At 48.2% G+C, this 23,392-nt stretch overlaps 1 protein-coding gene across 1 annotated transcript in view; it reads left to right on the top strand.

Moving 5' to 3' along the window:
- The window catches only part of LOC139278130 (dynein axonemal heavy chain 3-like), a 485,560-nt gene that overhangs the window by 331,535 nt on the left and 130,633 nt on the right, over positions 1-23,392 (top strand). Inside the window, exons 39-41 of the mRNA XM_070896786.1 lie at positions 8,621-8,812; positions 12,672-12,805; positions 18,739-18,901. Coding sequence (XP_070752887.1) covers positions 8,621-8,812; positions 12,672-12,805; positions 18,739-18,901 — 489 coding nt within the window. The remainder of the gene's footprint in view (positions 1-8,620; positions 8,813-12,671; positions 12,806-18,738; positions 18,902-23,392) is intronic.

Raw genomic sequence — 23,392 nt, 5'->3', positions numbered from 1 at the left:
CGATAAAATCATTCTCATTTTCTGAATTCCAATGAGTACGAGGGCACGAGGGCACCCCAGCCCAGACCAGCACTCCTGCTCAGGCCGAGTGTGGAGAAGGGGTGGGGAATTTGAGCTCAGCTGTGTGTGTGTCTGGCGTCTGGAATTGGGAGGTCAGCAGACAGAAGGCTTCGATTGCCTGAAAACATCCTGGCAATGAGGGAAAGGTCTACCCATCTTCGGCCTCCCGCCACCCCCCACCACCCACAGGATCTCGGCCAGACTCCTCCGGTTGACTGGGGCCTGGGTTGGATCTCACTGGCAGCGCTTGCACTGGGATGCCCAGCGAGCGAATTCCCGGCAAGGTACATAAGAACATAAGAAATAGGAGCAGGAGTCGGCCATACGGCCCCTCGAGCCTGCTCCACCATTCAATAAGATCATGATCAGTTGCTGTAGCTGCGTACTATCCTTTTGAGTTGGAACATCAGGACCAGCCCCTCCCACCTCAGTAGCATCACCGGAATACAGCCCGGCTCTGCTCCCCCTCCCCCAGGAATCACAGGAATCCCAGACAGTGTCACAGGGACAGACACCCAGTGCCACAAGTCTCGCAACAAGCAACTCATCCAGGGAAATGCGCATTACCTTTCCAAGCGACTACCAGGATGGTAGAAGGTGAACTCGATAGATTTTGGTCCAGCAATTCCAACGTGCCCTCATTATTTCTCCTACCTTTCCTCCTTGCTAGTTATTTATTGGTAGACTGTTACTAGGCGACTGATTATCCTTGTGTACTTGCCCACCTCTGTAGTCATATTCGCATTTGATCCCTGTGTGAACAAGGTAGTTTAGCCAATTGGGATTCTTTGGCTAATACAAAAGCAAAATGCTGTGGATGAACATAAGCAATAGGAGCAGGAGCAGGCCATTCGGTCCCTCGAACCTACTCTGCCATTCAATAAGATCCTGGCTGATCTGATCTTGGCCTCACCTCCACTTCCCTGCCCACTCCCCATAACCCTTGACTCCCTTATCGCTCAAAAATCTGTCTATCTCCACCTTAAATATATTCATTGACCTAGCCTCCACAGCTCTCTGGAGGCAGAGAATTCCACAGATTCACGACTCTCTGAGAGAAGAAATTCCTCCTCATCTCAGTTTTAAATGGGCGACCCCTTATTCTGAAACTATGCCCCCTAGTTCTAGATTCCCCCACGAGGGGAAACATCCTCTCTCCATCTACCCTGTCAAGCCCCCTCAGAATCTTATACGTTTCAATATGATCACCTCACCAGATGCTTGCAACAGCTTTCTCACGACTCACGGGGGTGTTCTCCTCACAAGAGTTTTAATTCTATAGATATATAAAATAGCAAAGTTGAGGATAATCTGAGAGATCTAGACTGACACTCCCAGTGCAGCGCTGAGGGAGTGCCGCACTGCTGGAGGTGCCGTCTTTTGGATGAGACGTTAAAGCGAGGCCCCGACTGCTCTGTGGCTTGAGCAGTGGTGCAGCAGGGAGGGATTCAAATTCGTGGGGCATTGGAACAGGTTCTGGGGGAGGTGGGACCAGTACAAACCGGACGGTCTGCACTTGGGCAGGAACGGAACCAATGTCCTAGGGGGAGTGTTTGCTGGTACTTTTGGTGAGGAGTTAAACTAATATGGCAGGGGGATGGGAACCAATACAGGGAGACAGAGGGAAACAAAAAGGAGACAAAAACAAAAGACAGAAAAGAGATGAGTAAAAGTGGAGGGCAGAGAAACCAAAGGCAAGAAACAAAAAGGACCACTGAATATAAAAGGGCTGCAGGAGGGGTAAAAACTAAAAATCATGGTTTAAAAACTAGGATGAAAACACTCTACCTAAATGCACGCAGCATTAGAAATAAAGTAAATGAGTTGACGGCACAAATCATTACAAATGGGTATGATTTGGTGGCCATTACAGAGACATGGTCGCAAGGTGGCCAAGACTGGGAATTAAACATACAGGGGTATCTGACGATTCAGAAAGATAGGCAAGAAGGGAAAGGAGGTGGGGTAGCTCTGTTAATAAAGGATGATATCAGGGCAGTTGTGAGGGATGATATTGGCTCCAATGAACAAATTGTTGAATCATTGTGGGTGGAGATTAGAGATAGTAAGGGGAAAAAGTCACTGGTCAGCGTAGTTTATAAGCCCTCAAATAATAACTTCATGGTGGGGCGGGTAATAATCAAGGGAATAATGGAGGCATGTGAAAAAGGAACGGCAGTAGTTATGGGGGATTTTAACCTACATATCGATTCGTCAAATCAAATCGCAGGAGGTAGCCTGGAGGAGGAATTCATAGAATGCATACGGGATTGTTTCTTAAAACAGTATGTAACAGAGCCTACAAGGGAGCAAGCCATTTTGGATCTGGTCCTGTGTAACGCGACAGGAAAAATAAACGATCTCCTCATAAAAGATCCTCTCGGAATGAGTGATCACAATATGGTTGAATTTGTAATACAGATTGAGGATGAGGAAGTTGTGTCAGAAACGAGCGTACTATGCTTAAACAAAGGGGACTACAGTGGGATGAGGGCAGAGTTGGCTAAAGTAGACTGGAAACAAGGACTAAACGGTGGCACAATTGAGGAAGAGTGGAGGACTTTTAAGGAGCTCTTTCATAATGCGCAACAAAAATATATTCCAGTGGAAAAGAAGGGCGACAAGAGAAGAGATAACCAGCCGTGGATAACCAAGGAAATAAAGGAAAGTATCAAATCAAAGACCAATGCGTATAAGGTGGCCAAGGTTAGTGGGAAACTAGAGGATTGGGAACATTTTAAGCAACAGCAAAGAATGACTAAAAAAGCAATAAAGAAAGGGAAGATAGATTACGAAGGTAAACTTGCGCAAAACATAAAAACAGATAGTAAAAGCTTTTACAGATATATAAAACGGAAAAGAGTGACTAAAGTAAATGTTGGTCCCTTAGAAGATGAAAAGGGGGATTTAATAATGGGAAATGTGGAAATGGCTGAGACCTTAAACAATTATTTTGCTTCCGTCTTCACAGTGGAAGACACAAAAACCATGCCAAAAATTGCTGGCCACAGGAATGTGGGAAGGGAGGACCTTGAGATGATCACTATCATTAGGGAGGTAGTGCTGGACAGACTAATGGAACTGAAGGTAGACAAGTCCCCTGGTCCTGATGAAATGCATTCCAAGGTATTAAAAGAGATGGCGGAAGTTATAGCAGATGCATTTGTTATAATCTACCAAAATTCTCTGGACTCTAGGGAGGTACCAGCGGATTGGAGAGCAGCTAATGTAACGCCTCTGTTTAAAAAAGGAGACAGGCAAAAGGCAGGTAACTATAGGCTGGTTAGTTTAACATCTGTAGTGGGGAAAATGCTTGAAACTATCATTAAGGAAGAAATAGCGGGACATCTGGATAGGAATAGTGCAATCAAGCAGACGCAGCATGGATTCATGAAAGGGAAATCATGTTTAACTAACTTACTGGAATTCTTTGAGGATATAACGAGCATGGCGGATAGAGGTGTACCGATGGATATGGTGTATTTAGATTTCCAAAAGGCATTCGATAAGGTGCCACACAAAAGGTTACTGCAGAAGATAAAGGTACGCGGAGTCAGAGGAAATGTATTAGCATGGATAGAGAATTGGCTGGCGAACAGAAAGCAGAGAGTCGGGATAAATGGGTCCTTTTCCGGTTGGAAATCAGTGGTTAGTGGTGTGCCACAGGGATCAATACTGGGACCACAACTGTTTACAATATACATAGATGACCTATAAGAGGGGACAGAGTGCAGTGCAACAAAATTTGCAGATGACACTAAGATTAGTGGAAAAGCGGGTTTTGTAGAGGACTCAGAGAGGCTGCAAGGAGATTTGGATAGGTTAAGTGAATGGGCTAAGGTTTGGCAGATGGAATACAATGTCGGAAAGTGTGAGGTCATCCACCTTGGGGAAAAAATACAGTAAAAGGGAATATTATTTGAATGTGGAGAAATTACAACATGCTGTGGTGCAGAGGGACCTGGGGGTCCTTGTGCATGAAACTCTTTGAGAGTTTATCTGTAAAACAAAACATTAAACCGTGCCACCCGAACTGGGTGACACACCAGACATTTACAAGGCCCTTTTTTTCCTTTTTTTTTGTGTTTTTCATTTTTTTTTTTTTGTTTTTTTTTTTGGGGCACTAAAATCACAATTTTTCCCCAGTGCCCCCTATAAAGGGAAGGGGGACACTAAAAGCACCGGCAATTAAAACAAATTAAACTTTAAAACGTAAAATCAAATTAAAATTTGGTTGCCGGGCGTGATGATGCACTCCAGTCCCTCTGGTGCCCACCTCTCGCGGAAGGCCGCGAGCGTACCGGTGGACACCGCGTGCTCCATCTCCAAGGACACCCTGGACCGGATGTAAGAGCGGAAGAGAGGCAGGCAGTCAGGTTGAACGACCCCCTCGACCGCCCGCTGCCTGGACCGGCTGATGGCACCCTTGGCCGTGCCCAGGTCCCTCGGACCTACCCACTCCCCTCCGCACAGGGTGCCCAAAGATCAGGAGAGTGGGACTGAGGTGCAGCCAGAATTTCAGGAGCAGCCCCTTCAAATAATAAAACAGGGGCTGTAACCTTGTGCATTCCATAAAAACATGGAACACGGACTCTTCCAGACCGCAGAAATTGCAGGCGGCCTGGGAGTCCGTGAACCGGCTTAAAAATTTGTTGCACGGCACTGCTCCGTGCACCACCCTCCAGGCCAAGTCCCCGATGAATAGTGGGAGGACCCCTGCGTAGAGTGCCCTCCATCGGGGACCCCCGCCTCCTCCGGACGGCAAGATGGTACGCCATGGCGTGTCCGGACGGCCGGCGAGGATGGCAAAGTTGAGAGTGTGCAGGAGCAGCCGGTACAGGAAACCCCTCCGCGCGGAACTGAAAGGCACGGAGGGGATTTCCCCGAGGCGGCTCAAGTTGTGAGGCGCCGGCCCCCGAGGGAGGTTCCGGGGTTTGGCGCCGATGAGGAATTCCGTCCGGACGGGGGTCAGTTCGGACGGGATCTCCCCATGTGCTTGAGCCTCCTCGATGCACCTAACGGAGTCAGGGCCCAGAGCTGTTTTTAGCGACTCGATGGCATCGGCCGCGTGGCGGACGTTGGCAGAATTTAGGCGCCGCGCCAGCGTGTCCTTGTGCATGAAACTCTTTTGAGTTTACCTGCAAAAACATAAACATTAAAACCATGCCACCCGACCTGGGTGACACAGCAGACATTTTCAAGGCCCCTTTTTTTTTTCTTTTTTTTTGGTTTTTTTGGGGCGCTAAAATCAAATTTTTCCAGTGCCCCCTATAAAAGGGGAGGGGGACACTAAAAGCACCGGCAATGAAAACAAATTAAACTTTAAAACGTAAAATCAAATTAAAATTTGGTTGCCGGGCGTGATGATGCACTCCAGTCCCTCCGGTGCCCACCTCTCGCGGAAGGCCGCGAGCGTACCGGTGGACACCGCGTGCTCCATCTCCAAGGACACCCTGGACCGGATGTAAGAGCGGAAGAGAGGCAGGCAGTCAGGTTGAACGACCCCCTCGACCGCCCGCTGCCTGGACCGGCTGATGGCACCCTTGGCCGTGCCCAGGAGCAGTCCTACGAGGAGGCCCTCGGACCTACCCGCTCCCCTCCGCACAGGGTGCCCAAAGATCAGGAGAGTGGGACTGAAGTGCAGCCAGAATTTCAGGAGCAGCCCCTTCAAATAATGGAACATGGGCTGCAACCTTGTGCACTCAATAAAAACATGGAACACGGACTCCTCCAGACCGCAGAAATTGCAGGCGGCCTGGGAGTCCGTGAACCGGCTTAAAAATTTGTTGCACGGCACTGCTCCGTGCACCACCCTCCAGGCCAAGTCCCCGATGAATAGTGGGAGGACCCCTGCGTAGAGTGCCCTCCATCGGGGACCCCCGCCTCCTCCGGACGGCAAGATGGTACGCCATGGCGTGTCCGGACGGCCGGCGAGGATGGCAAAGTTGAGGGTGTGCAGGAGCAGCCCGTACAGGAAACCCCTCCGCGCGGAACTGAAAGGCACGGAGGGGATTTCCCCGAGGCGGCTCAAGTTGTGAGGCGCCGGCCCCCGAGGGAGGTTCCGGGGTTTGGCGCCGATGAGGAATTCCGCCCGGACGGGGGTCAGTTCGGACGGGATCTCCCCATGTGCTTGAGCCTCCTCTATGCACCTAACGGAGTCAGGGCCCAGAGCTGTTTTTAGCGACTCGATGGCATCGGCCGCGTGGCGGACGTTGGCAGAATTTAGGCGCCGCGCCAGCGTGTCCTTGTGCATGAAACTCTTTTGAGTTTACCTGCGAAAACATAAAACATTAAACGGTGCCACCCGACCTGGGTGACACTCCAGACATTTACAAGGCCCTTTTTTTTTTTTTTCCCCCCCTTTTTTTTGTGTTTTTCTTTTTTTGGTTTTTTTTTTGGGCACGAAATTCACAATTTTCCCCAGTGCCCCCTATAAAAGGGAAGGGGACACTAAAAACACCGGCAATTAAAACAAATTAAACTTTAAAACGTAAAATCAAATTAAAATTTGGTTGCCGGGCGTGATGATGCACTCCAGTCCCTCCGGTGCCCACCTCTCGCGGAAGGCCGCGAGCGTACCGGTGGACACCGCGTGCTCCATCTCCAAGGACACCCTGGACCGGATGTAAGAGCGGAAGAGAGGCAGGCAGTCAGGTTGAACGACCCCCTCGACCGCCCGCTGCCTGGACCGGCTGATGGCACCCTTGGCCGTGCCCAGGAGCAGTCCTACGAGGAGGCCTTCGGACCTACCCGCTCCCCTCCGCACAGGGTGCCCAAAGATCAGGAGAGTGGGACTGAAGTGCAGCCAGAATTTCAGGAGCAGCCCCTTCAAATAATGGAACATGGGCTGCAACCTTGTGCACTCAATAAAAACATGGAACACGGACTCCTCCAGACCGCAGAAATTGCAGGCGGCCTGGGAGTCCGTGAACCGGCTTAAAAATTTGTTGCACGGCACTGCTCCGTGCACCACCCTCCAGGCCAAGGCCCCGATGAATAGTGGGAGGACCCCTGCGTAGAGTGCCCTCCATCGGGGACCCCCGCCTCCTCCGGACGGCAAGATGGTACGCCATGGCGTGTCCGGACGGCCGGCGAGGATGGCAAAGTTGAGGGTGTGCAGGAGCAGCCCGTACAGGAAACCCCTCCGCGCGGAACTGAAAGGCACGGAGGGGATTTCCCCGAGGCGGCTCAAGTTGTGAGGCGCCGGCCCCCGAGGGAGGTTCCGGGGTTTGGCGCCGATGAGGAATTCCGTCCGGACGGGGGTCAGTTCGGACGGGATCTCCCCCCGTGCTTGAGCCTCCTCGATGCACCTAACGGAGTCAGGACCCAGAGCTGTTTTTAGCGACTCGATGGCATCGGCCGCGTGGCGGACGTTGGCAGAATTTAGGCGCCGCGCCAGCGTGTCCTTGTGCATGAATCCCAAAAGGTTAGTTTGCAGGTGCAGCAGGTAATCAGGAAGGCAAATGGAATGTTGGCCTTCATTGCGAAAGCGATGGAGTACAAAAGCAGGGAGGTGTTGCTGCAACTGTATAAGGTATTGGTAAGGCCGCACCTGCAGTACTGCGTGCAGTTTTGGTCACCTTACTTAAGGAAGGATATACTAGCTTTGGAAGGGGTACAGAGACGATTCACTAGGCTGATTCCAGAAATGAGGGGGTTACCTTATGATGATAGATTGAGTAGACTGGGTCTTTACTCCTTGGAGTTCAGAAGGATGAGGGGTGATCTTATAGAAACATTTAAAATCATGAAAGGGATAGACAAGATAGAGGCAGAGAGGTTGTTTCCACTGGTGGGGGAGACTAGAACTAGGGGGCACAGCCTCAAAATACGGAGGAGCCAATTTAAAACCGAGTTGAGAAAGAATTTCTTCTCCCAGAGGGTTGTGAATCTGTGGAATTCTCTGCCCAAGGAAGCAGTTGAGGCTGGCTCATTGAATGTTTTCAAGTCAAAGATAGATAGATTTTTAAGCAATAAGGGAATTAAGGGTTACGGGGAGAGGGCGGGTAAGTGGAGCTGAGTCCACGACCAGATCAGCCATGATCTTATTGAATGGCGGAGCAGGCTCGAGGAGCTCGATGGCCTACTCCTGTTCCTAATTCTTATGTTCTTATGTTCTTATGTTCTCTCTCAGTTGGATGTAAAGGATCTCATGGCACTATTCAAAGACAGGCAGAGGAGTTCTCCTCACTGAAGGCCAATGTTTACCCCTCAATCAATGCCAATAAAACAGATTAGCTGCTCATTATCACATTGCTGTTTCTGAGACCTTGCTGTGAACAAAGTGGGTGCCGCGTTTCCCACACTCCAGTGACTACACTTCAAAAAGTATTTTGCTTTTGTTCAAAAATATCTAATTGGCATTGGGGCGTCTTGTGGTTGCGACAGGCACTACAGAAATGCAATTTTTTTTTCTCTAAAATCCATAAACCAGGAGCAAATCATTCTGATAGTTTTGAGGATGTCCCTGTGATTGAACTATGACCTTGGTTCTCACTGCCAACATTCCGTAGGGCAGTCTCGTTGTATTATTTTGACAATGGCTTTCTTTCACTGCCAGATGAGTCAGCTGGCACCTGTGGAGAAAAGCAAGCTTGACGTTACCTCCGTCAACGTGTACAACAGGTTCACCGAAAGAATTCAGCAGAACCTGCACCTGATGCTGGTGTTCAGTCCCGTAGGGCAGGCCTTCTGCAATCGCCTGCGCCAGTTCCCAGCCCTCATTAACTGCTGCACCATCGATTGGTTTCAGGTAACTCGGCCTCTGATGTCTGCACCTGTGGCGATGCTAGTTGTAGAGCTGTTTACCCGTCCGGATGGAATTCCTCATCGGCGCCAAGCCCCGAAACCTCCCTCGGGAGCCATTGCCTCACAACTTGAGCCTCCTCCAGGAAATCCCTTCCGTGCCTTTCAGTTCTGCACGGAGGGGATTCCTGTACGGGCTGCTCTTGCACACTCTCCACGTTGCCATCCTTGTCTGCTGTCCGGACATGCCATGGTGCACCATCTTGCTTCCAGAGGAGGCAGGGTTCCCCAATGGAGCGCACTCCAAGCGGGAGTCCTCCCTCTATTTATCGGGGACTTGGCCTGGAGGGTGGTGCAAGGAGCAGTCCCGTGCAATAAGTTTTTAAGTTGGTTCACGGATTCCCAGGCGCCTGTCATTTCTGTGGTCTGGAGGAGTCCGTGTTCCACGTTTTAATTGTATGTGCGAGGTTGCAGCCCCTCTTCCAATATCTGAAGGGGCTGCTCCTCAAATGCTGGTTGCACTTCAGTCCCACACTCCTGATCTTTGGGCACCCTGTGCGGAGGGGAGCGAGCAGGTTGGAAGGCCTCCTCGTAGGACTGCTCCTGGGCCTGGCCAAGGGGGCCATCAGCCGGTCCAGGCAGCGGGCGGTCGACGGGGTCATTCAGCCCGACTGCCTGCCTCTCTTCCGTGGTTACATCTGAGCCAGGTTGTCCCTGGAGATGGAGCACGCGGTGTCCATCGGTACACTCACGGCCTTCCGCGAGAGGTGGGCGCCGGAGGGACTGGAGTGCATCATCACCCCTGGCAACCAAATTTTAATTTGATTTAAGTTTCCTTTAAAGTTTTATTTGTTAATTTGTGGGTTCTAGAGCCCTTGCCAAAAGGGGATACTTAGAAACATAGAAATTTACAGCGCAGAAGGAGGCCATTCCGGCCCATCGTGTCTGTGGCGGCCGACAAAGAGTCGCAAGTCTTCGGTCAACAGCCCTAAAGGTTACATATAAACCTATGAACAATGTCAGAAAGACAAAGAGCACCCAGCCCAACCAATCCACCTCACACAACTGCGACACCCCTTATACTAGAACATTCTACACTCCACCCCAACTGGAGCCATGTGATCTCCTGGGAAACTTGATTTAAAGTTATGCTCAAAATAGTTGTAGAGCTGTTGAGTTGGGAGCGGCTTAGCCAGTCACGTGGTGTTCACAAGACTCAATAAAACCCCAGCCAGTTGGGTTCGGGGAATACACGATGGGGCTGGTGGATGAACTGGTAATGTGTAATGTGATTGTTAAACCTTTTGCTGATAAACCAACTAGTTCTTAATAGCAAGGTGTTGCTATGAATTCTTAAGCAAAGAACCCATGAAGCAAATACATTATAGGGCCCAAATAGGCTAAATCGAGGTTGTGGGGGTCTGGAACTCGCTGCCTGGAAGAGTGGTGGATGCAGAAACCCTCACCACTTATAAGAGATGGTTAGATGGGCACTTAAAGTGCAGTAACCTGCAGGGTTACGGACCTAGAGCTGGTAATTGGGATTAGACTGGATAACCTCTTGTTGGCCGGTGCAGATATAATGGTATCACTGCAGGGAATTGAATAAGTCCAGGGTGATCTCCTGGACTAGTTTCGATCGCCTGGATGGGTCAGAGAGGAATTTTTCCAGATTTTTTCTCCCTAAATTGGCCTGGATTTTTATCTGGTTTTTGCCTCTCCCGGGAGATCCCATGGCTCCGGTTGGGGTGGAGTGTAGAATATTTCAAGTGTAAGGTGTGTCGCAGTTGTATGAGGCGGACTGGTTGGGCTGGGTGCTCTTTGCCTTTCTGTCATTGTTCATGGGTTTATATGTAACCTTTAGGGTTGCTGACCAAGGACCGTGCGGCTCTTTGTCGGCCGGCGCGGACACGATGGGCCGTTATGGCCTCCTTCTGCGCTGTAAATTTCTATGTTTCTATGGGCTCAATTTTCCCCAAAGCATTTTTTTGCCGTACTTGAAGGGTTACGCCCGATTTTTTTTTAGGGCCCAAGTATGCCCCAAAAAAATGTGTTGTAATTTTCCCCGTTGGATCTCTTCATTTTGGTGTGGCCGAACCTGAGGGGGATGGAACCTTGATCTGCGCCAAAAAGATGGGGTTGCCATGGTAACCAGGGACACAATGTGACCTGAGGCTGCAAAGTGAAACATACAGCCAGCTCCCAACACATTAAAAGGATTGAAAAACACATAGCACCATCTTACCTCTCTCTCGCTCTCAAAAACAGTGCAAATACTGGGGAAAATTGAGTCCTATGTTTCTATGTTTCTATGTTTCTAAAGCAGGAATAAGCAATGGGCATCAACTATTATCTGCAAGCTTTCTGTTGATGTAGTGTCTGCCCATGCTGTTAGTGTTCCCCACTAACGGATTTAGCGGAGTGTTTAACTGAGCTTTAGTAGCTGAATAATGGCTAACATTTTCCTTATATCTAACCGCAATATTTAGCACAGCAGTTTTGTGCATTGCAGCTTTTAAAACTGATTTGCATAGACCTTTGTTGGGTAAGCGTATCCAGGGATATAGAGCAAAGGTGGGTAGATGGAGTTGAGTTACAGACTAGCCATGAGCTAATAGAATGGCAGAGCAGTATCCAGGGGCTGTTCTAATGTTCACTCCGAAGGTATTAAAGAGGGCTAGATTGTCAACTACAGAGCAATAATCAATGTATGTCTATTTACATTCGTCAACAGGTTTAGCAACTGGAAGTTGAGTTGATAAATTTGTCAACAGGGGTCAATTCATTTTGAATTAGTGTTACTCTTCTGACATCAAGGAGTAAATAATTCCCTGGAAAAGGGATGTGAGATGTCATTGAAGCCTCGAGCCAGAATTAATAATGTATTGCTCAGTCAGATTCCTTGCTCCAGCACCCTGCTGACTAGTGTTGGCGGAAGATATAACTTACAAAGAGAGTTTCTGAATAAACCCATCTGTGCCACCACATCACAGAATGTGAGAGTTTAGCCATTAAAGTATTAGAACTAGTCAGCTGCAAATTGTATAATGACAGCCTGTTGTCGGTAGGATGTGTGATTAATTAGAGTGTTCCTGGGTTGTGTGATTAATTAGAATGTTCTAATGAGACAGTTGATTTGTAAACTGATTTATTAATGAATTTGGTCTCTTTACTTGAAAGAAAGTGCTGGCTTGGATTTCCCTCCTGAAATTTTCCATTTTCATAGAATCATAGAAATTTTCAGCACGGAAGGAGGCTATTCGGCCCATTGTGTCCGTGTCGGCCGACCAAGAGCTACCCAGCCTCATCCCACTTTCCAGCTCTTGGTCCGTAGCCCTGTAGATTACCGCACTTCAAGTGCACATCCAAGTACTTTTTAAATGTGGTGAGGGTTTCTGCCTCTACCACCCTTTCAGGCAGTGGGTTCCAGACCCTCACCATCCTCTGGGTGAAGAAATTTCCCCTCATATTGCCGCTAAACCCCCAATTACTTTAGATCTATGCCCCTGTTTGTTGACCCCTCTGCCAAGGGAAATAGGTCCGTCCTATCCACTCTATCCAGGCCTCTCATGTTTGTTTGCACCTCAATAAGGTCTGCCCTCAGCCTTCTCTGTTCCAAAGAAAACAACCCCAGATGTCCAATCTTTCCTCTACGTATGTGATTGACCCTGACTCCGGAGAAGGGTCAAAGGTCAGAGCTGGCTAGCAGAAGTCCCTCAACAACCCACTTTGGTGCAAGGAGAAAGATCTGGACCATAGTGCCTCACAGTGAGCCAATCTGTCACACTGAACCTGTGTCTATCAATGTCCCACCGATGGACAGAGCTGTGGATGTATTCTAATGTATCCTCGTCTATATGTTGTAGGCCTGGCCTGAAGATGCCTTGGAGAAAGTGGCAAACCATTTCCTAGATGATGTTGAAATGTCGCAGGAAATCCGGAATGAAGCTGTGCTCATGTGTAAACATTTCCATCAGAGTGTCGTTGCTCTCTCTGAAAGGTGCCCGTCAGCCATTGGAAAGTGTTCCTCTGAACTGAATTCAGTTGTATAACCGATAAATTCTCTGCTAATGACGTTTCACTGAAAGAACAAATTCATCGGGATTATGTGTTGGAATGGAATCAATTGAAGTGGCGAGAACATTTTCATCAAGCTGTTTAACAATCTTCATGTTCTTACAAATAGATGCAGATTGGTTAACAACTTTAGCTCTTTAATATCTCACTCGAACATTGAGACTTGGGACATCGATCGCGAGGGAAAAACAGGGAAAAAAATTCAAAGAGAGCATTTGAGATTTGCTTACCTCGGACACCTGGCCTTTAAGCGCCGCCCCCGAAACGCCCGGCGTCCCGATCCACGCCTCCTGCAGCTGTCGGTGTTTACGCCCAGCGATGCTGCAGGGGGCAGAATCCATGTTTGGGTTCGGGGCATTACCGGGGCGATGCGCATGGCGATGGTGACGCGATCTCCGGGCGAAGGCGATCTGGGTGCAACACCGTACCGCTGCCGCAAATCTGCCGCCGAATACAGCGGGGGTCAATCTTCTCACCGCGCCCGGTCGCTAATATTTAGCGCCCCAGTATTGACACTGGAGGCGAAAACGGGAGGTGCTGAGGAGGCTAATTTCTAGGCCTGAGACAGGCATGGGACGTTTAGGGGGCCGTAATTGCCTCTTCCCTTAAGGCCTGTAAATGCTGGAAATTGGCGGCCATGCTACAGAGTGCAATGGCCGCCGATTTTTTGTGAAATAGCCACCATTTTGGAAATTCCGCTCCTGCAGTATCCCGCCGGTGACCCGCTTCCCACCCCCACCCGCCACCCCCCCCCCACCGCTTCGCTGCTGCCGCTCCGTCCGAAGTGCGTCATCAGTGCACGCACTGCCGATGTTTCCCCTGAATGTGAGATTCCACCGAGAAAATCTTGCTTCCACCGCTCGGTGCAGCTTTTCCTGCTGGTGCAGCATGTTCAAAATTGCGGTGCGGTCACCATTAAAGGGGAGGGCGCACCGCCGCGGCCGCCATCTTACTTTTTCTTGTCGGTCGACTGCCATGTCGAGCCGACAATTATGCCCCTCCACGTTCGGCCGGGCTGCCAACAGGCAGCCTGGTACCCCCTGTTGGGTGCCAGCCGGAACCCTCCCTGGTGGCCCGGTGGTCTGAACTAAAATAATCACAGAGCTCGCAGCGGCCCTCCCCTTTAAGTGAAGGGGAGAGACGTGGTGATGCACCAGCACGATGACGTCATCAGCGCTACGCTGATGAGTGACATCAGCGGACACTCCTTCCGCTTCCCCAACTTCCGCCCCTCTAGTGTACGGACTTTCGCTCACCACCGCCCTTCTGCCCCCATTATGACCGACTTCTGGTCCGCCGGGAAAAAAAGTGAAATAGCGGAATTTCATTCAAGAGGCCACCGCGGCGGTGAAAACAGCTCAAACACGGTAAGTGCGCCGCGTTTCCTTAATATCCACCCAAACTAGGGACAGGCAGAGACATTATGTTGTACGTTTAACTGATTTATCAAAGAAAACTTCGACAGGGTATTTTTAGTTCTTTTGTTACACAGCTCCCACACTGAAGCACAACGTTTCAGTGTCAGCACTGTAACTTTGTTAGAAGAAAGGGCACAATAGAGGAAGAATTGCGATGAGCTTTTTTGAAGCGAGCACTGATTTGACAGAAATTTGAAGAGACAATGCTGGAAATGCACCCGCTGAGTATTTCCAGCATCCGCAGTATTTTGCCTTTAGTGTGCCTGATTTGACAGCCGCGTTCTGTGCAGACGACAGAGGTCCTAAACGATTGCAATTTATATAGGCTTCAGGGAAATCCTACCCCCTTTTGTTGTGGGCATACTGCGTATGTCACACTGTGATCAGCCTCCAGCTGTTTGATACACTTGGGCCTAACACTTTGGTTACACCACACTTCTAATACGACATGCAACCCAGAAGTATTTCAGGTTTATGGAGCTGGTGGTGCTCACTCTAATGCATAGAATCTTACAGCACAGAAGGAGGCCATTCGACCTATCGTGCCTGTGCCGGCTCTTTGAAAGAGCTATCCAATTAGTCCCACTCCACTGCTTTTTCATAAGAATATAAGAAATAGGAGCAGGAGTCGGCTATTTGGCCCCTTCGAGCCTGCTCCACCATTCAATAAGATCATGGCTGATCTGATCATGGACTCAGCTCCACTTCCTCGCCCGCTCCCCATAACCCTTTACTCCCTTATCGCTCAAAAATCTGTCTATCACCGCCTTAGATATATTTAAAGACGCAGCCTCCACAGCACTCTGGGGCAGAGAATTCCACAGATTTACAACCCTCTGAGAGAAGAAATTCCTCCTCATCTCAGTTTTAAATGGGTGGCCCCTTATTCTGAGACTATGTCCCCTAGTTTTAGTTTCCCCTATGAGTGGAAATATCCTCTCTGCATCCCCATAGCCCACAAATTTTTCTTTTACAAATATATATTCAATTCCCTTTTGAAAGTTGCTATTGAATCTTCTTCTACCGCCCTTTCAGGCAGCGGGTTCCAGATCACAACTCATTGAGCAAAATAAATTCTCCTCATCTCCCCTTTAATTTGCCAATTATTTTAAATCTGTGTCCTCTGGTTATCAGCCCTCCTGTTCAATTGAAACAGTTTCTCCTGATCTAGTCATCATTTTAGCTTTTCTGCTAAATCTCCCCTTAACTGTCTCTGCTCTAAGGAGAACAACCCCAGCTACTCTGGTCTCTCCAAATATCTGAAGTCCCTCATTCCTGGGACCATTCCAGTAAATCTCCCCTGCACTCTCTCTAAGGTTGGAAAGGGTGCGGAGGAGATTCAGACGCACTGCCTGTACCAACACCCATCGCTGGTGATCTGCCCATACAGTGATATTATAGCTACAGCTGGGTGCATCACAATGTCTCAGACCATCGAGACACAATCTAACAGCACAATAAACTCCTATTGTACTGCCACAAACCTGACCCAGGATTCAATGGGTGCCACCCATCACACACACTGGATTCACCCATTCCCCAAACAGGAACAATCTATGGGGGAGGTTGGAGTAAAATTATTTATCTAGAAAGGGGGTAAAATGTAGTATTTTCTACCATAAACCATCATTCAAAAAGAATGATCAATTATTATAAATGAGAATTAGAGTGTCACGTGAATAAGATAAATTTTAAAGGGTATAGAGGTAGAGTAGAAGAGTGGGATTAGATTGGGTGGGATATTAAAGGATGTGGGATTGAGTAGGTGAGTGGGATTAGACTGGGTGGTATATTAATGGGTACAGGGGGATGGGATTAGACTGGGTGGGTTATTAAAGGGCAGTGTGTTGCAACATCAAGTTCTGATTGGCCTCCTTGGATTGCAAGAGCAGATTTCTGATTGGTCCCCATGGAGGACAGGACACACCCCGCTGTTTGTCTGCAATGTGTAATTAGATCCTGCCTGCCTGAGTAATCAAGTACTTTACAATGTGCAATTTGATCCATTCATTCTGACTGCCAGGTTCCAGACAGAGCTCACAGCGCTGCTTTCAGAGCATAAACAGGGCTCACCCTCATGGGTTAGGACATTCTTTCCCCCCAACAAGTTCCTGACTTTCTCCCCACCCCCGAGTTCCTGAACCCACCGCCCGCCCGGAGTTCTTGAACTCACCGCCCACCCCGAGTTCCTGAACCCACCGCCCGCCCCGAGTTCCTGAACCCACCGCCCGCCCCGAGTTCCTGAACCCACCGCCCGCCCCGAGTTCCTGAACCCACCGCCCACCCCGAGTTCCTGACCTTCTCCCCTCCACCCCCGAGCTCCTCTCCCTTTTCTCCTTTGATGTATTCTCACCCCTTTTGAGCCACTCTCCTCTCTCTTCACAACGCCCCCCTCCTCCCAATCCACTTTTGTCTTTCATCCCCTCTCTTCTCTCTCTCTCTTTTGATCCATTCTCCCCTTTTTGATCCACTCTCCCCTCCCCCCCCTCCCCCCAGGGCACTAAAATATGCCCTGATCTCCGCAGTGAGGTGAGGAAAGTGAGGAAAGCGTGGTGGTCAGTCTGCAGCCGCTGCACATGCAACTGGATCAAGTGCGCCTGCGCAGAGGAGAGTGGGAACAATGGTGCAAATAATCACCGCAATATTAAAGTATGTGGGAGTGAACAGGCAAGTGGGAGAGTGCTGGCAGAGATAGGGCAACTGTATCCGGGCCGGCATTATTGAATCAGCCTCACTCACTCCAGCTAGTTAAATGTCACAGCAACTTCAATCCCTATTTTCCCTTATTTTCTCCTGGGCTCAAGTCTCGAGCAGTCCCGCACTCCACCTGAGATTATGTGAGGGTGAGGGGCATTGGTGACAAAGGGAGTGAGACAGGACCGAGAGAGGCGATGAGTGCTCTTTCCACAACATGCACGTGACCTGTCAGTTCTAATTCTGTGGAGACGTTCTAACATAATTAGGCATAAATATAAAACCAAAATGATGATTTTTTTTTAAATGCCCATTAAGAATTGAATTTGTGATAGACGACAGGAATTACCACCTCTATTTGTCAATTTTAATTCAGTTTATCTTTCAGAACTAATAAAAGGAAAAAATTGTTTGTTTTCAGAGAAGTTAAATAAAAGCCGAAGATCATGGCAACACTCAGCAGGTCAGACAGCATCTGTGGAGAAAGGAAGGACGGGTAACGCTTCAGGTCGCGAGGTTCTGACGAAAGGTCATCGACCTGAAACATATTAACTCTGTTTGCATGGATCGAGGATTGGCTAACTAACAGAAAACAGAGAGTTGGGATAAATGGGTCATTTTCCAGTTGGCAAACAGTAGGGATCGGTGCTGGGTCCTCAACTATTTACAATCTATATTAATGACTTGGATGAAGGGACCGAGTGTAATGTAGCCAAGTTTGCTGATGATACAAAGATGGGTGGAAAAGCAAATTGTGAGGAGGACACAAAAAATCTGCAAAGGGATATAGACAGGTTAAGTGAGTGGGCAAAAATTTGACAGATGGAGTATAATGTGGGAAAATGTGAGGTTATCCACTTTAGCAGAAATAATAGAAAAGCAAATTATAATTTAAATGGAGAAAAATTGCAAAGTGCTGCAGTACAGAAGGGCCTGGGGGTCCTTGTGCATGAAACACAAAAAGTTAGTATGCAGATACAGCATGTAATCAGGAAGGCAAATGGAATGTTGGCCTTTATTGCAAAGGGGGATAGAATATAAAAGCAGAGAAGTCCTGCTACAACTGTACAGGGCATTATAAGGCCACACCTGGAGTACTGCATGCAGTTTTGGTCTCCGTATTTAAGGAAGGATATACTTATATTGCAGGCTGTTCAGAGAAGGTTCACTAGGTTGATTCCAGAGATGAGGGGGTTGACTTATGAAGATAGATTGAGTAGGGTAGGCCTATACTCATTGGAGTTCAGAAGAATGAGATGTAATCTTATTGAAACATATAAGATAATGTGAGGACTGAACAAGTTGGATGCAGAGAGAATGTTTCCACTCATGGGGGAAACTAAAACTAGGGGACATAGTCTCAGAATAAGGGGCCACCCATTTAAAACTGAGGTGAGGAGGAATTTCTTCTCTGAGGGTTGTAAATCTGTGGAATTCTCTATCCCAGAGAGCTGTGGTGGCTGGGTCATTGAATATATTTAAGGTGGTGATAAACAGATAAGGGATGGGCAGGGCAGTGGAGCTGAGTCCATGATCAGATCAGCCATGGTCTTGTTGAATGGCGGAGCAGGCTCGAGGGGCCAAATGGCTGACTCCTGCTCCTATTTCTTACGTTCTTGTCTCTCTCTCCATAGATGCTGCCTGACCCGCTGAGATTTCCAGCATTTTCTGTTTTTATTTCAGATTTCCAGCATCTGCAGTGTTCTGCTTTTTGTTAACTTGCTAAAAATGTTGCCGTCTCCAGATTCTATGCATCTCTTCAAAGGAGAACTTACGTCACACCCACGTCCTACCTCGAACTGATTAAGATATTTAAAAACCTGTTGGAAAGGAAAAGGCTTGAGTTGTTGACCAACAGGAACAGGTATGGAGTTGGACTGGAAAAGCTGGACTTCGCAGCGTCTCAGGTAGGTTGAAGTGAAATGTGCTTAGATGTTCCACTGGCTCCAGGATCAAGCAGAGCACATTGGTCATTTGATCCAGTGTCCCGCCTATTCCGTTCCCAATCATTCTCCGGGATCTGTAAACCTGAGTGGGAGCCATATGCATGGGGCTGGATTTTCAGTCTGTTGCTGCCTCTGTTTTTGCCCCAGAGGGGCGGTAATTGCAGCGGGAAACATTTCCGGGCGGGCGGCCATCTTCCAGCTCCCTGCCGGGACACTCGGTGCTGGGTTTGCGGGGGCACGGAGCATTACCGCCCAGGAGAGGCGAGCCGGTGTGCAACGCCCCCTGGTTGTGACACCGGCTCGATATCTGAAATTCATCCAATCCGCAGCGCCCCCGCAGCGCCCCCTGGTGGGACCGCCTGGGAAAGCGGGCAGTCCGAGCTGTAGTGGCCGCAGTAAGGGAAGGAATGTCGCCCTGAGGTAAGTGTGATTGGCTTTAAATGTTTTTATTTTTGCGATTCACATGGTATGTGGCGTCAGGAATGTATTGGAATTGTTTTTGGTGGGTTTTTTTTCAGATTTTTTTTCACGGAAGCCTCTCTTAGGACGCTCCGAGGCCAGCTGTTTAGCTCGGGATTTTCATTTGCTCAGCCGGCCTAGCCCCCTAAAGAAGCTGTGGAACACCATCCTTAGCACCCCGCCCCACACTCAGGGCCCAGCTGGTGAATTTTTGCGGCTGGAAACGCAAACCATTTCCCGGCGCAAAATTTACCGCTCTGCCCGAGCTAACGCCCCAACAGAATTTCCACCTGTACATGAAAAGGCGGCCCCTTTATCCCCTGTGGATAATTCCCGCATTAATCCGATGATCGCTGGGAATTTCCTCGTGGTTTCTCCCGATCGGCCACCGGGACTTTGGCGGAAGAATTGTGGTAATCCCGTTTACATCTCGTATGGGGACTGAACGGGAGAATGCCTGAAGAAATTTCAGGCATATCTGCGTGCAATTTAGGCGTGGAGCAGTGCGGATCTGACTGATTTGCACTCATGATTTCTCAGCCCCGGTGAAATGCTTTAGCTGTATCCATGTTTGGGATATGAGTCCATGTATTAACCCCAGTGAGCAGTGCGATCACAGCGGGAATATCCACAATCAGTGACATTGGAGGATGGTCCCTTGCTTACCCAGAGATGGCTGCATGGTGATCACATCGTCCAAAACTACCCAGGATGTTAAAATTATATAAATGTGTGAATTGGTGTTCCTGAACGTATTTATGACTCAGATTCATTCCTACAATTGAGTGGGTGTAATGTATTTGCTTGATGGGTTCTTTGCTTAAGAATTCATAGCAGCACATTGCTATTAAGAACTAGTTGGTTTATTAGCAAAGGTTTAACAATCACACTACACATTACCAGTTCATCCACCAGGCTCACAACCACCTCATCATGGATCCCCCGAACCCAACTGGCTGGGGTTTTATTGAGTCTTGTAAACATCATGTGACTGGCTAAGCCACTCCCAACTCAACAGCTCCACCAACCTATGAGCATCCTCACAGATACACACATTACAGTGGGGAAAGAATATTAATAAACGTGCATTTACATAAGGTCTGATCACGTTGAAACACCTAAAGCACTTTGTGCGAGGAGATACTCTGAGGTGCAGTGACTGTGAAATGTAGGCAGACATGGCAGCCATTTTATGACAGCAAGATCCCACAAATGGCATTGAGATCAACGGCCAGTTTATTTTATTTGGGTTGAGGTTGCGGGAAACTCCCTGCTCTTCCAATCCTGCCATGGGATCTCAACACCCAGCTACACTGCTGAAATCAGCACATCTGAAAGACCAACCACTATCAATAAGCTCCAATGTTTTATACTTCATAAATTTTAGATATTTTACCCAAATGAGGGATTTCAGTGGGAACTTTTCAATTTGAGGCATCCAGTATTAAAAATCACAGGGTTAGATGTAGCATTGGACAGATGAAGAGTTAAGATTCCTTTAGTCTGTCCCCAATAATACCTCGGAAAGAAAACTCGGGAAAGCGCTGCCTATTGCACGGGTCTGAACTTTGCTATTACCACCTTTGGACACTGTTGCTAAGTTATGAGGAGTTTCGTGCTACAGGTCCACTGGGACCTGGTTGAGCCTGGCTATCTTGTGCCACGTTGGGGCCTTACAGTTTGCAGAGAGCATACCTCCGTCGGTTGGGTTTGGGCTGGGTGTGTGTACTGGTCCCAGTGATAAAAGGAATCGTGCACTATCCCACTGCACCATCTAGTTCCCTAAAGTCCACATTTTGTACATGAGACAGTTCTAGCTGGAGACTCTTCAAATTGCTGGGCCTTTTGTCGCTCTTCACAACTTGTAATATAACGGTGCAAGCGTTCACTGGTACCACATGGTTACCCAAAACATTTCTCTATTGGATTCAGACTTTCCTCTATGCCAAATCATTTTCTTCTGTTTTTTCTTGCAAGCCCTTCATCAATCTTTTCTAAAGTTTGCTGCAGATATGAAAAAATGCACCAAAAGCTTCAACGAAAAGTAATGCCAAGTTCCTATTCCATTTTTTGCTTGCTGTTTTTCACTTTAGTCCATTGTTCCAATTAAGAACATAAGAATTAGGAGCAAGAGTCAGCCATTTGGCCCCTTGAGCCTGCTCCACCATTCAATGAAATCATGGCTGATCTTCTGCCTCAACTCCACTTTCCTGCACTATCCCCATATCCATTGTTTCCCTTAGTGCCCAAAGATCTATCCATCTCTGTTTTCAATATACTCATCAACTGAGCATTCACAGCCCTCTGGGGTAGAGAATTCCAAAGATCAACCACCCTCTGAGTGAAAACATTTCTCCTCTTCTTAGTCCTAAATGGCCGTCCCCTTATCCTGAGACTGTGCCACCTTAGTTCTAGACTCCCCAGCCAAGAGAAACAGCCTCTCAGCATCTATCCTGTCAATCCCCCTCAGAATCTTGCATGTTTCAATGAGATCACTGCTCACTCTTCTAAACTCCAGAGTACAGGTCCAATCTACTCAATCTCTCCTCATTGGACAACACTCTCATCCCAGGAATCAATGTAGTGAACCTTTGTTGCACCCCCTCATAAGAACATAAGATAAGAACATAAGAATTAGGAACAGGAGTAGGCCATCTAGCCCCTCGAGCCTGCTCCGCCATTCAATAAGATCATGGCTGATCTGGCCGTGGACTCAGCTCCACTTACCCGCCCACTCCCCGTAACCCTTAATTCCCTTATTGGTTAAAAATCTATCTATCTGTGATTTGAATACATTCAATGAGCTAGCCTCAACTGCTTCCTTGGGCAGAGAATTCCACAGATTCACAACCCTCTGGGAGAAGAAATTCCTTCTCAACTCGGTTTTAAATTGGCTCCCCCGAATTTTGAGGCTGTGCCCCCTAGTTCTAGTCTCCCCGACCAGTGGAGACTAGATCTTGTCTCTCCGCCTCTATCTTATCTATCTCTTTCATTATTTTAAATGTTTCTATAAGATCACCCTTCATCCTTCTGAACTCCAACGAGTAAAGACCCAGCCTACTCAATCTATCATCATAAGGTAACCCCCTCATCTCCGGAATCAGTCTAGTGAATCGTCTCTGTACCCGCTTCAAAGCCAGTATATCCTTCCTTAAGTAAGGTGACCAAAACTGCATGCAGTACTCCAGGTGTGGCCTTACTAATACCTTATACAGTTGCAGCAGACCTCCCTGCTTTTGTACTCCATCCCTCTCGCAATGAAGGCCAACATTCTATTCGCCTTCCTGATTACCTGCTGCACCTGCAAACTAACTTTTTGGGTTTCATGCACAAGGACCGCCAGGTCCCTCTGCACCACAGCATGTTGTAATTTCTCCACATTCAAATAATATTCCCTTTTACTATTTTTTTTCCCAAGATGGATGACCTCACACTTTCCGACATTGTATTCCATCTGCCAAACCTTAGCCCATTCGCTTAATCTATTCAAATCTTTTTGCAGCCTCTCTGTGTCCTCTACGCAACCCGCTTTCCCACTAATCTTTGTGTCATCTGCAAATTTTGTTACACTACACTCTGTCCCCTCTTCCAGGTCATCTATGTATATTGTAAACAGTTGTGGTCCCAGCACCGATCCCTGTGGCACACCACTAACCACCGATTTCCACCCCGAAAAGGACCCATTTATCCCAACTCTCTGCTTTCTGTTCGCCAGCCAATTCTCTATCCATGCTAATACATTTCCTCTGACTCCGCGTAGCTCTATCTTCTGCAGTAACCTTTTGTGTGGCATCTTATCGAATGCCTTTTGGAAATCTAAATACACCACATCCATCGGTACACCTCTATCCACCATGCTTGTTATATCCTCAAATTCCAGTAAATTAGTTAAACATGATTTCCCCTTCATGAATCCATGCCGCGTCTGCTTGATTGCACTATTCCTATCTAGATGTCCCGCTATTTCTTCCTTAATGATAGTTTCATTCCCGG

The sequence above is a fragment of the Pristiophorus japonicus genome, chromosome 13, assembly GCF_044704955.1.
Source record: "Pristiophorus japonicus isolate sPriJap1 chromosome 13, sPriJap1.hap1, whole genome shotgun sequence".
Taxonomy (NCBI): Eukaryota; Metazoa; Chordata; class Chondrichthyes; family Pristiophoridae; genus Pristiophorus; species Pristiophorus japonicus.
This window is presented reverse-complemented; position numbering and strand designations above follow the sequence as displayed.